Genomic DNA, 12290 nt, shown 5'->3' with positions numbered 1-12290 from the left:
GTATTTAAGAAAGAGGCAAGATTTAAAATTTGTTTTGACAGGATATTAGTTGCTACCTTTAAAGAGTGGTTTTGATACCTTTCATCAGGTGACTGTGAAGGAAGTGGCAGCTGGTTAATAAACCACTGCTGTGACATGTCACTGTGACAGAGTTTGGGCGAGCGATGGAAGGAAACCATAACCATCAGCTTGCAGCCACGGGGAGGGGGTCATCTCTGCTCTGAGGGGGGGTCATGCCTACTCTGGGGGGGGACATCCTGCTCTGAGGGGCGTTATCCCGCTCTGAAGAAGGGTTATCCCACTCCAAGAGGTGGAAGGTGCTCTGTGCACGTGTAGCGTGTCTTCCCTCTGTGTGCACTGCCAGGGATTCCTGTGGACAATGCTGCTATTCCCTTGTCGGATTTGCTTTTGCTGGAGGGGCAGTAGTGTTTCAGGGATATGTTTCTTCCAAAGAGTTAAAAATCCCTCACACCCAGGTAGAGTCTGGATGTATCTGCTGTCAGCAGCCAAATCTCCCTTTCAGATAACCTGAGTACCATGTGCCCTGCTGTGGTGAAAAATCTGGAAGGGTATTTCCCCAGTTCCTGGATGCAGCTGTGGAAGAGGAATTCTGACTCCTGTGTCGTTGCTAAGAGCAAGCAGAGGGCCAACCCTGTCTGAGGAGACCGGTTCCATGCAGGAACACAAGGGAGTGCTGCTGTTCTGCCGTGCAGCACTGCTGGCCGGCGGCCCCGAGCCCGCCCGGGGACGCGTGCTCAGTCCAAGGCAGTTTGTTATAATTACGGGGGGTATTAAGTTTAATTTAGCATAAAATGCTTTCATGAAATAGCACATTCTAGGTTAACTTGTCGCATTAAGGTTTTCATTGAGTGAGATGTAACTGTTTTTAGACCTGGTAATTTTTTTGTAATGACTGTGTCGTTCCGGGCTCAGAGCAGCTGGAAGTGGGGCTGTCTGCCCCTGCCCCTCTGCCCTTATTTTAACTATGGAGTAGTGAATATGCTTCTGGAAACACCCTTCCCTGTGAGGGTGGGGAGGCCCTGGCACAGGGTGCCCAGAGCAGCTGTGGCTGCCCCATCCCTGGAAGTGTCCAAGGCCAGGATGGAACAACCTGAGATAGTGGAAGGTGTTCCTGCCCATGGCAGGGCTGGAACTAGATGATCTTTAGGGTCCCTTCCAACCCAAATCATTCTGGGATTCTATGACACGAGGCTAAAGTGGATTGTTAAACCTCTTTTATACGCACAAAGCAGAGGTAACTTCACTGCCTCCCTGCTAATATTTTGACATAAAGTTGTTTTGACTCAGTTCCTGCCCTTCCCAAGCTGTTGTCCGTGTCGCTGATGCTGGGAGACAGCCAAGTTCCCACTATTGTTCCTGTCCTTTCAGCAGTTGTGAGTTGTTCATGCAGCCAGTGCGTGTTTACTGTACTGAAAGGAAACAGCGTTTTAGGGAGCAACTTGAGCATGGGGAAAGTAACTCTGTGTGGAGGACTTTCCTCAGGATACAACAGAACTTTGTACTGCAGGGCAAAGCTGCTCTTAAAATGTAACTTCGGGTAAATTTGGAGTCTGAGTGAAGCTTGGAAAAAATGTAATTTTTGGTTTAGTGATTCATGGTGGAGGCTGATAAACCCCTGGCACCTGAGGGGAGGTGGCATTGTGTGCTCACCACAGGGTGTGTTTGGGAAGGTCTGATTACCAGGATTGGGGATTGCAGGTGTTGGATGAGGCTGGATTTACTTTTGGCTTCATCCCGTAGTTCAGCAGCATGCCACAGTTCAGGGCAGGAAACACATCAAATCTGGTTGAGAGCACAGAAGGAATTTCAGCAAATCAACCCTTTAGCTCCACAAAGCTCTGGATGGAGCAGGAAATAATGCACTTATCTAAAAAATGTGGATAAGGCCACACCTGTGACCATGGCCCTGAGGAGCAGGTTCAGATGTGGCCTCGTGCTGAGCACTGTCTGGGCACAGAAGAGTGAAGTGGGTGGGCACAGCTTGGGGCAAATGGGGGTCCCCCAGCTTGGGGTCCCCTCCAGTGCACTAACCATGTCCTGGAGGATGTGGGAGCACAGGGCTGTTGTGGGGCTGTTGTGCTGTGCCTGGGAGGAAGAAGAGGAGGAGAAGGAGGAGGCAGTATGAGCAGAGAGATGTGGAAGTAAAGGAACCATGTGTGCACTCAATGTTACACAGCAATGGCAAATAAATATACTGCTCTTGTCGTCAAAATGGCACATGGCAAGTTAAAATGGACAAAGGAATTATTGTGTTGACTTACACCTGCTATTTATTCTGCCTCCTGCCATCAAGAAGTGAGGATATAAATGAAAGATTCAGGGAATAGTGTTTTGTAGGGAGAAGATGGAAGAGTAGTGTTTTGGACAGGCATTAGGCAGCATGTGATCGTGCTGAGAACAGCTGAAATGGGTTAAGATGAAGTTTTACCCTCCAGCTCCATGTTGCTGCTCTTTGAGGAAGGAAATCCCTTGCACAAAGGAAAAAAAAAAAAAAGCTCTTCCTTCAGAGTGTTCTGTGAATTTTGTAAGTCAGATCTGAGCCTTCAGTAGTTGGAGTTTCCCTGAGCACCCTCTGTGAGGAGGAGAAATGCTATGGGATCGCTCCAGGCAGGTGGTGTGGAACAGGAGCAGCACCTTCTCCTGCTTTTCTTGCACTCCGCTCACCTTCTTTGCCCTGTGAGAACAGCGTGGATTTTTATTTGTATCCATTAATAACAGCCTGCAACTGTTCATCTTTTCCTTGGCTTGATCCTTTAGACATAAACAAATGTAAAGAAAATGGGTTTAGTCCTTTCCAGCCTATTCGTGCTGTAGGAATTTCCTGTTTCTGTTTTTTCAGTTTTTCCTCCTCTGTTGAGCTGGAAGGGAAGTGCTGCAGGTTTATGGACGTGGGCTTGCAAACAACATTGTATATTTTTAGCTGGTTTCCTCAGCTTTAAGGTTGATAGCTTTGTTTTACACTGAAACAATTCAAGGTACAAAAACTGTGCATGTTCAGGATGTTTAACTGGGCCTGGCTAAGGTTCAGGAGAAACATACTTTGAAGGACACAAGAATTAACATTTTCTGAAATACTGTCGGGCTTTAGTTGTTCCAGTTATTACTGGTAATTGTATTTGAATTGTTTTAAAACCTGAAAAGAATATAATTATATATAATATATAAGTATATGTAATATATATTTTTAATATGTAATGTAATGTATAAAATATATAACATTATATTTTACAGTTACCTTTCTTTGGAGATTTTTATTAATTTTTGAATAGTTACAAGCACCAGGAAATTTCATTTTGCTCTTCAATCTGCAGGAAGAAATGAAAAGTATTGGTCTGCAAAGCACTGGCACTGAATTCCAAATTGTTTCCCACCTTAGAAAATATATAATTTCAAATTTTATATATGCATAAAATTTTAAAATACATAAAATAGATATAAAAATACATATAATACATAAATAAAAATTAAAAATATAGATATGTAATGATAAAATATAAATTGTAATAGAGTTTATAATACATTAAAATAGAAAATATATAATTTATAGATAATTAAATACATATGAAAAACTGTAAGAAATCAGTGTTGCTCTGAGGTTGTTATCACCTAGGTTTAACGTAAAGATTTTTTAAAACAGCCATGGTACATTGATATTTTATGAAGTGCTTTAGCACCTTTCTTTAAAAGCCTCTCATATCAATGTGTGCTTGTGTAAACTTCACCAGTATTGATCCAGAGCCTGTTGCCTGATTTAAAAGGCCCCTGGGGCTTTTAAAATAATCTAATATAAGCGAAAAGTCTCGAAATGGAATTTCAGCCTCTTGTAGTTGGCTGGGGGGGGAGCACCTTTCATGTCAAGTTATCTATGCAAGTTGTCTAAGATTTTGAACAAGCATAAATTAGAGCTATGAATGTGAGCTTAACTTGCTTATTTTTAGTAGGAAACGAAAGTAGGACTCAAAACCAAACATTTAGTGTAAATATTGAGATACCCCCTGGGGTTTCAGGTTACAAAAGATGTTTTGCTGTATGGACACTGTACAAAGTCCCTGTGTTAAAACACTCCATCCATTCCACTCTTTTTTTTTTCTCTCTTTTGGTTTTTTTTCCCTTTTTCATTTGACCGTAGACTGCCTGTGGTTACTGGGGAAGGTGAAAACATCTGGGCATCTGAATGAATTGTATTACCATATCACCATGAAAAATTAAATCCAAACCAAAACAGATAAAACCACCAAGGCACTTTATCTTTGACTGTATTAAGTTTCATGGGAATTCTTGGGTTGGAGGGGTGGCCAATCTAGAGATCTGCCATAGAATGATGGAATCAGGGGGTGGTTTGGGTTGAGAGGGACCTTAAAGCTCATCTTGTTCCACCCCTTTCCACGGGCAGGGACACCTTCCACTAGACCAGAGAATTTGAAGGTGACGTGGCAAAAACCTTCATGATGGGATGTTGCATGTAAGAAATTCAGCCTGTGGTTAGGAATGCTTGTAATCTCTCTTCGACTGTGACAACTGAGTTGGCAAAATAGAGAATACAGAAGCAAAAATAAGGAGCCTGTAAAACCCTGAGTTGTTTGTAGTGTCTGAGGAACCCAAGAGTAATTGAGTTTGGAGCCATGCAACTAAGCCCAGCCCAGTGCTGGGTCTTTAAATAGTCCATAATGTCAAACACAAGAGGTTAAATTAAGTTCTCTTACTAATGAAACGAAAAGAGAGTTGGTGTGGAATGCAGGGCCAGGACAGCCTTACAAGGGCAGGCTCTGCTCCTGGAGGGGCTGAGCACTGGGTGTCACGAGAGGGACAAACTCAGAGCCCCGAGGGGGGACTGGAGCTGCCGTGGTCCTCACAAGGACTCAGTCATGCTGTTTGCACGTGGGGTGATGCCTCCCAGAAAACCATTCAGAAATGCATGAATTATTGCTAATTGCCAACTGAAGCGGGATGAGACTCATCATGAGAGTGAATTTCTGACTGAGGGTCCCACAAGGGAAGAGCAGAGATGTTGTTTTCACTGTTAGTCCAAATTAAGATTGCTCATCCTTCTATTCCAGCTCCTGTGCTGACAAAGCGTCATTTAGGGACCCAGCTGAGGTGAAAATTAATCCCAAGTGTTCTCTTGGTGGGTCTTCAGCTGGATTTCCTTCCCTATTCATGCACATTGGTGCTGCTGGAGGGGAGGTGGTGATGGGGGGCCTGGTGGGCTGGAAGGACTCACCCCTGTCGTGAGGCTGCGAGTCCCACCTGCCCCTCCTGGGGTGTCTGTTCCATGTGTGCTACGTGCAGTCCTGCCTTAAAATGACCTTCCAATCCTATCTAGTCATTAACATAATTATACCTATTTGAGAGCAGGTACAGCTCAAAAGGAGCTGAAAGAAGCTTTTGGAAAATATTATGTAACCATGGAATTTTGTTTTCTACTGAATGAGGGGGGGAAATAAGGATTGTTACTTCTTTGTGCAGGGTTGTGTTATTGAGCTGTAGGTGGAATGGCTGTTCATAATGGAAGCATCCAGCGATGTTTGAATAACGAAGTCCCATTTGTACCGAGGTAATTAGTCATGCAGTTTGGGTAGCAGTGTGTGCACTCTGTTTTCTGGAGCTGCAGATCCCTGACAGACCCAGGGTGGCTGCGGGGTGAGATAATCACTAGGATTTGTCAAGGGCAGAAGATTGTTTTGTGCTGTTCTTGTTCAGGAACAAACCCTCACTCAGCCAGGACTGCTGGGCTGAAGGGCTGGGGGACAGTCAGAGAACATCTGTGTGGGGTGAGCGACGTTCCGTAGGCTGATGGGTATGAAAAGATGTGGAATCACCAGAGAAGAACTAAATAGAAACTGTATGTAACTCACATGCTGTTGTTGAATTAAAATACAGTTTTGAGCTTTTGCCAGCTGGGAAGTTTGCATGGAGCGTTATGGAGTAACAGGACAAGGGAGAATGGTTTTAAACTGAAAGAGAGCAGGTTTAGATGAGATGTTGGGAAGAAATTCCTCCCTGTGAGGGTGGTGAGGCCCTGGCACAGGTTGTCCAGAGAAGCTGTGGCTGCCCCATCCCTGGAAGTTCGAGGCCAGGTTGGATGGGGCTTGGAGCAACTTGGGATAGTGGAAGGTGTCACTGCCCATGGCCCTCACCATAAAGCCAGGGACCATAAAGCTCATCTTGTTCCACTTCCCTGACATTTCAGCTGAAGTGATGGAAAAATCTCCAACCATTTGAATTTGATGGTGAAGGCACATCTGATATTTTTGCCATGATGTTAATTGAGGTGTAAATCTAAGCAGTAATTTAAGTGCTGAGGATACTTCAATACCCAGCAGTGTGTTCACGTGGTGCCAGAAGATCCTAAATTTAGTATTGCAGATAGATTCAAATCAGCAGTTTTACAATCTTCTAAGGACAAAAATGGTAAATTTGGTATAACTTCTCTTTTCAGGGGAGATGTAATGAAAAAGTGGAATATATTCTGTAGTGGCTTTTCAGATCCTTCAAGTCACGTGCTGTGTGAGAAGTTCTTGCAGTGAGCTATAGGAACACTGTGTTCTGTGCATCCTGGGTGGAATCTGACCATGCCTCTCCCTCTGTTTGCCCCAGGCAATATTCCAGAAGGGGCTTAAATTTCGGTTCTGCTCTGCCCATCCTGGTGAGCTGAAGGAGCTGCTGACTAACTCACATGGCAGCTACAGTCAGAGCCCTCTGGCTGCTGTTTCAGGGGGCTCCCAGATCAGACAGAGCCTGAAATCCTCTGGAATGGCAAAGCCCCCTTCCCTGCACTGCAGCAGGCATGGAGCTGCACTTGCAAAACTCAGATGTTTGAAATATCAAGCTTAGATTAAACAGCATAAAAATGTGCACTAAGTCCTAAATTTCAGCCTTGGCTACAGGATCCCCATCATTCATGAAGCATTATCTGTAACACTGGGAGATAAATTTAATTTTTTTTCTATTTCTTTACAAATCTAAGAAACACCCAGTTCTTGGGGCATCTGATCAAAAGGATCTCTTTTCATTTCCTTACAAAAATAACCCTGCAGCTCTTTAAGGGAAGAGCTGTGTGTGAGGGGACGAAGGTTTTCGCTGTTGGTTGGATTCTCTTTTATCATTAATGAGTTTTATTAGGCTGCAAATTTGAGAATGTTCAAAACAGTTATATTCAGAAATGAGAAGTAAGTTAGAAAATGCTACATTTTGTCACTGAAGTTTTTCTTGGAGGCAAGTTACAGGTTGGTGAAGTTGAGCTCTTAAAACCAGGGCTCAAAAAGCAAGGCACCCCATTTCCTCAGAGCATCTCGGGCTTGTTCCTGTCTGCAGGGCACATTTCTGATATAACAAAACATTGTGAAAGAACCATTGCATCAAATAATCTCTAGAAATTATCTGTTCCATTAAATCTACCCCTGGACAGTTCAGAGGAGCAGAGGATGATGTAAGACCATGGTACTTTGTATGGCAAATGAAGCAACAGCCACAAAAACCCCTTGAATAAACAAGAGAGGAGCAGCTTCCAACATGCCTGTCTTGCCTCTCTCCTCTCGGCCCTGAACTAGTCACAGCTTGACTTTAGACTTTTAAATCTAAACATATGTCATTGACTGGAATCCATAGCTTTTATTTCTCCAGTCCTCCCAAGTGGGCTGTTCCCAGGAATTCCATGGCTGGTGACACCTGACTGCTTGCTGTTACCTGCTTTTATCCATGGGGTACTCTTATTACCCCCAATCATTTTGGGCTTTGTGGTACTGACCTGGTGGTCTCCCAGCAGCTGAGGAGGGAGCAGAGTTGGGGGATGACATGGAGCCCTTCTTCACAACAGGGAACAGTGTAGGAAAGTGGAAAAAACCTGCTTCCAATGGTCAGACCTGTTCAGCTTTGGTGTGAACCTCTGGCTTAATCATTATCCTGTGCTGATCCTGTGCTGTGTCCTGTTTGAGCCCATGAATGGCACAATAAACCAGGTACAGGTGCTGGCACAACCCAGGTGCCCATCGAGCAGCAGGAGTGGGGTGTAGGTTTGACCACATCCCAGTGGGAACCTGCTGGTGTTGGTGTGAGACGTTCCCTGGCAAAGCTGTGCTCCCCAGGAAGGGTTAAAATCAGGGAGTACACGTGACATATGCAAACTATGAATCATTCCAATAGATCTGTGCAACTCCTGCCTGCTCCGGAGCCAGCAGATGCTGTTCCCTGCGTTGCCATGGTAACCCTGCCTGTACTATAATAAAGCCCAGCCCAGATCCTTTCCTTGGGCAGACCTCTGCGGCTGGTCACCTCCTCATTGTTTCCTCTCCGGAGCAGAGGCGAGGCAGGGACGGAGAGGAGGGGTCGGGCTACCAGAGGCAGCGTCTCCTGCTTGTAACCTCATGTGCCTTAGTCAGGAGCGCTCGGAGCATGGCAAAACCCTGGGAGGGAGACAGGCTCCAAACAGCTGTGCATCCAGCAGCTCCTTCCCAGAGCCTCTCCGGGGTGTGTAAGGAGAGGAGCCTGCTCTGAGGTGTGGGGACAGTTTGTGCCGGCTGCTGGTCCATCGCTGGCCCTCGGCTGGGATCCCCTGGGAGCAGAGGAGCTGATGTCATCCAGAAGCTCTTTTGGCAGGCTCTGAGCACCAGCGAGTCCCGAGTCCCGTCAGGAAGGCACCAGGCTGGACACGGCTCCCCTTCAGCCTCCTGGGCTTTGCTCCGCATTTCTGGGAGGGAACGTCTTGAGAATGGTTCCCGAGACAGGAAGGCTGGTGAGGAGGGGATTCTGCTGCTGCTAACACCTTCCCGCAGAGTTTTTTTGGGAGAAAAGGATTTGGATTTACTGTTCAGAAGATCTAATCGTTTTGCTGCTAAATGGATTGTATAGGAGCACCAGAACTTTGGTCAATATACTGTCACCTGCCGAGCTGCCGAGCCGGGAGAATCAGATTCTTTTTATCCTTCTGATATTTACAGCAAAACAAAAACTTGGCTTAAAAAGGGAGTTGCTTTTCCTGCTCTGAAATGAGACATTAGGAGCCTAATTCTGTGCTTGCAGATGGACTCATTTCAAGTGACTGTGTCAGGATTTAAACCTTGATTTCACTCTTTAACACGGCTGAATTAAACATATTTTGATGGAACTCTGGAAATCTGATTGTAAGTAGGAAAAGTCTTTTTATTTTTTCCTACTTGACAAATACCAATCTCCAACCTCACATATTTAGTTATTTAATTTCAGGAATATGCTGAGGGTGATAGTGCAGTGCTGTTTACCTTAGCCGAAAATATTTTATACGTGGAATCACTCTTTTGCAAAATAAATCAGGGTTGTTAAGGAGAATATATTTTAATTGCTACTGAATATTGATTTCTCATCTCTGCTGGAGAAAAAATGGATTACCTTGGAGACAAACTGACAGTGGCACAAACTCACATGACCCAGTGGATGGGTACAGTGCGGAGATCCTTGCAGGAAGCACTAAATTTAGTCACTACTGCGGTGGCTCATGAGCGGAGTAGCGGGGAAGGTGGCAGCAGGACTCCCTTCAAGAGAACCTCTTCCTTCAGGCACTTTGCATCCCGGAGCAGAGAGTCCTTCCGAAGGTTTTCAGTGCGGAGTCAGCAGAGGTTTTCCTCTTTGAGGAAGAGGCAGCCCAGTTCAGAGCCACCCGAGCTTGTAAGCGATGCACCTTTTTGAGACCCTCAAGGGAGAGAATACAATGCAAAACCTTGGGTTTGTTGCAGCACTTTATCTCATGACAAAACCTACCTCTTGTCTGCTTTTCCATCTAAAAATAGCCCCCAAAACACTTCCAGGTAGTGCTGTCTGTCTGTTCCCAGCTGATTTCTTCCTGCAGCGCAGGTAGATATTTTCATTTGCCAGGGAATCAAGGTTTGGGGAATGGGGAAAATGTGGTTTATCTTTGAAGCAACACAATAAGGTAGGACAAGTACTAGTGTAAAACTGGGAAGTTAGACTGGTGTCTGGCAGTTCCCCAGCATGGCTTTGGATGTGCTTTAGTGTTTGTGATTTTCTAGTAAAAACGCCTGAAGCTAAATCAGTTAAAGAGTTAAGTGCTGCCACTCTGCAGTCAAGGTAAATGATCATTTTTCTCTTCTTTTATTGAAAAAAGAGGTGTTTTTCTCAGTGTACTTGCTACTTTGTCATGAAATTGAAGTGATACGATCAGTGTGACTTGTGAAGGCTGTGGTGGGGCAGAGACAGGGCGTAATTCCTGGGAGCAAAGCAAGGATGAAGAGCTCTTGGTTCCTTATGGCCATGTGCCACACTGAGCCCTCTTTAAATTCCTTTCCTAGTCTCCAGGTTATTTTCAGGAAGGATAGTCTGTATTACATAGCATGGCAAGGTGGTGGAGGAGAGGCCACTTGGGAGAGGGAAACCCTTTTCTGGGGCCTGGGCTGGGACTGCCATTATTGACACCTCCAATTGTAGTTCTGGCACATTCTGCAAAGCTGCAGTGGTTTGGGGTTATAGTGGGTAAAAGGGAAATAAATCTGGTTTATTCTGTTTTATTTCATGGAGAGGAGCTGAAACTGGTGATTTAAGCCCGACTCTTGAACTATGGAAACTGGGTGACTGTAGCTGAGTTGTGTGGAATGGGGCCCCAAGCCTTGGTGCCAGGGTGTGGTAAATCCTGAACTTTCTGAAGTGGCTAAAATGTTTTTGTTTCCTTTTTTTTATTATTAAATAAAACAGTTACTCATTGTAAAGTGTAAATATACTGAGTTCTGCTGTGGCCTCCCAGGGTTTGCTCACGGACCGAGTGCAGGTGATGCCGCATTCCTGGGGCAGGTGTGGCGTTTGCATACGGGCTGTTTCCAGTCCTTGTATCAGCTCTGGTTAGAGCATTTCTGTCCCAGCTTGCTATCCATGTCCTGTCTGGCTGGACTGGGTAAGAAAATACTGTCAAGTAAGCACGAAAGAATGAAGAGGAAAATATTTGGTAACCAGTGTTACGGTGTTAGCATGGTGTAGTTCTCTGGACTTTTTTTTTTAAGCTGGTGTTTTAGATTTATTGGATTCATCAGAATGAAAAACTCATTTAAAAGAAGGCTGAAAAATGGGAATGTGAAACCTGCAGAGGACAAACGTCCTGCTGTCTTACACGGGACTGCTTACGGAGCAGAAATCAGGAGGCACGGGGTGACCTTTTCTCTTAAGTCACTGGTGACAGTGCTGGAGCTGCTGTTCCTATGTTTCAGCAGGAATTTTGCTTGTGCTTGGCTTTATGTGTGAATTTGGTTTCACTTGGGCTCAAACTTGAGGTCTCAGATCTCGTGAGTTTGTCTTTGGTGCCGTTGCGTCTGCGGCGAAGGACTGTTGAATATGGACCTTGAGCTCTTTTATCTGATTGGAATGGGGTCCTGGTCGTAGTCCTTGGAACTGCTGACATTTTGCTACAGAACAACTATGGAGTTAGTATGAAGTGTGTAACTCATCATAACCTGACTTATTTACTGCCCTAGGGTACACTGTAGAGTAGTGGTGCTGGTACTTCAGCGATGGAGTTTTGAAACAAGGAGCTTGTGAGGGCCAGTGGCCTCCAGCTCCTGTCTCTGCTGGCACTGGTGGCTGCTGGTGGAGAACTTGGCATTGTACAAGGCCGAGAAACCTGTCCAAACTCAAGTCAGGGTTTAGATAGTGTGAGTAAACTTCTTCAACTTCAGATCTGGGAACCTGTAGCTGAACTTGCAGAATTTTTTACTTTTCAGTGAGACCTTTCAAATGGAAGTTGATTTTTCTCTCAGACATCTTTATTGAGGCTATTTTCCATTTTTCATCTCATGTCCTCAGCTCAGTGTCTTCGTTGTAAGAGGAGCAGAGGTACAACCATTAAACATGATCTCTGATTTAATCAGGGTGGCATCAGTCTCGGTTCTATTATAGGTGTGAGATCTGGTTTCACAGCCAGAACTGTTTTAGATCTCGGGGTTTGTTGCCATACAATTAGACCAGGGCAGTTCTTTGATGCCCTTGGTTCCCCTTACACTGCCAAAAAAGTAATGGAAAACCTCAGAGGGGTTTCACATTCTTTGGGAGAAGATTTGGAATTAGAACAGGAAAAATGAATACTGAGGCTGCTCAGACTGGAAGTGGTTGATGTGTTTTACCTGAGTTGCTCCGATTTGCGCTAAAAATAACACCAAAGTGCATTAAATAGTGATTCCTCTTGGTGTACTGGGTGGTTGATGAAAACGGTGTTTTCATTCAAACTTGATCTGGCAGAATCACAGTTATTTGGTTTGGACTCACTTTTTAATATAATTCCAAAATAAAGATGGAAG

The 12290-nt window shown here is 44.8% G+C and overlaps 1 protein-coding gene across 5 annotated transcripts in view; it reads left to right on the top strand.

Annotated features, from left to right (window-relative positions):
- KIAA1671 (KIAA1671 ortholog) overlaps positions 1-12290 on the top strand; it is a 69968-nt gene that overhangs the window by 38567 nt on the left and 19111 nt on the right. Inside the window, exon 1 of one of the 5 annotated variants that reach the window (XM_064674872.1) lies at positions 9147-9660. The exons of the other annotated variants lie outside the window; for them this stretch is intronic. Within the exon in view, the coding sequence (XP_064530942.1) occupies positions 9376-9660 (285 nt within the window). The 5' untranslated portion in view covers positions 9147-9375. Of the gene's footprint in view, positions 1-9146; positions 9661-12290 lie in introns of those variants that run through there. 5 annotated transcript variants of the gene reach the window in all.

This window comes from Pseudopipra pipra, chromosome 18, assembly GCF_036250125.1.
Source record: "Pseudopipra pipra isolate bDixPip1 chromosome 18, bDixPip1.hap1, whole genome shotgun sequence".
In the NCBI taxonomy this organism is placed as follows: Eukaryota; Metazoa; Chordata; class Aves; order Passeriformes; family Pipridae; genus Pseudopipra; species Pseudopipra pipra.
The sequence above is the reverse complement of the archived record's forward strand: the minus strand, read 5'-3'. Positions and strand labels throughout refer to the sequence as shown.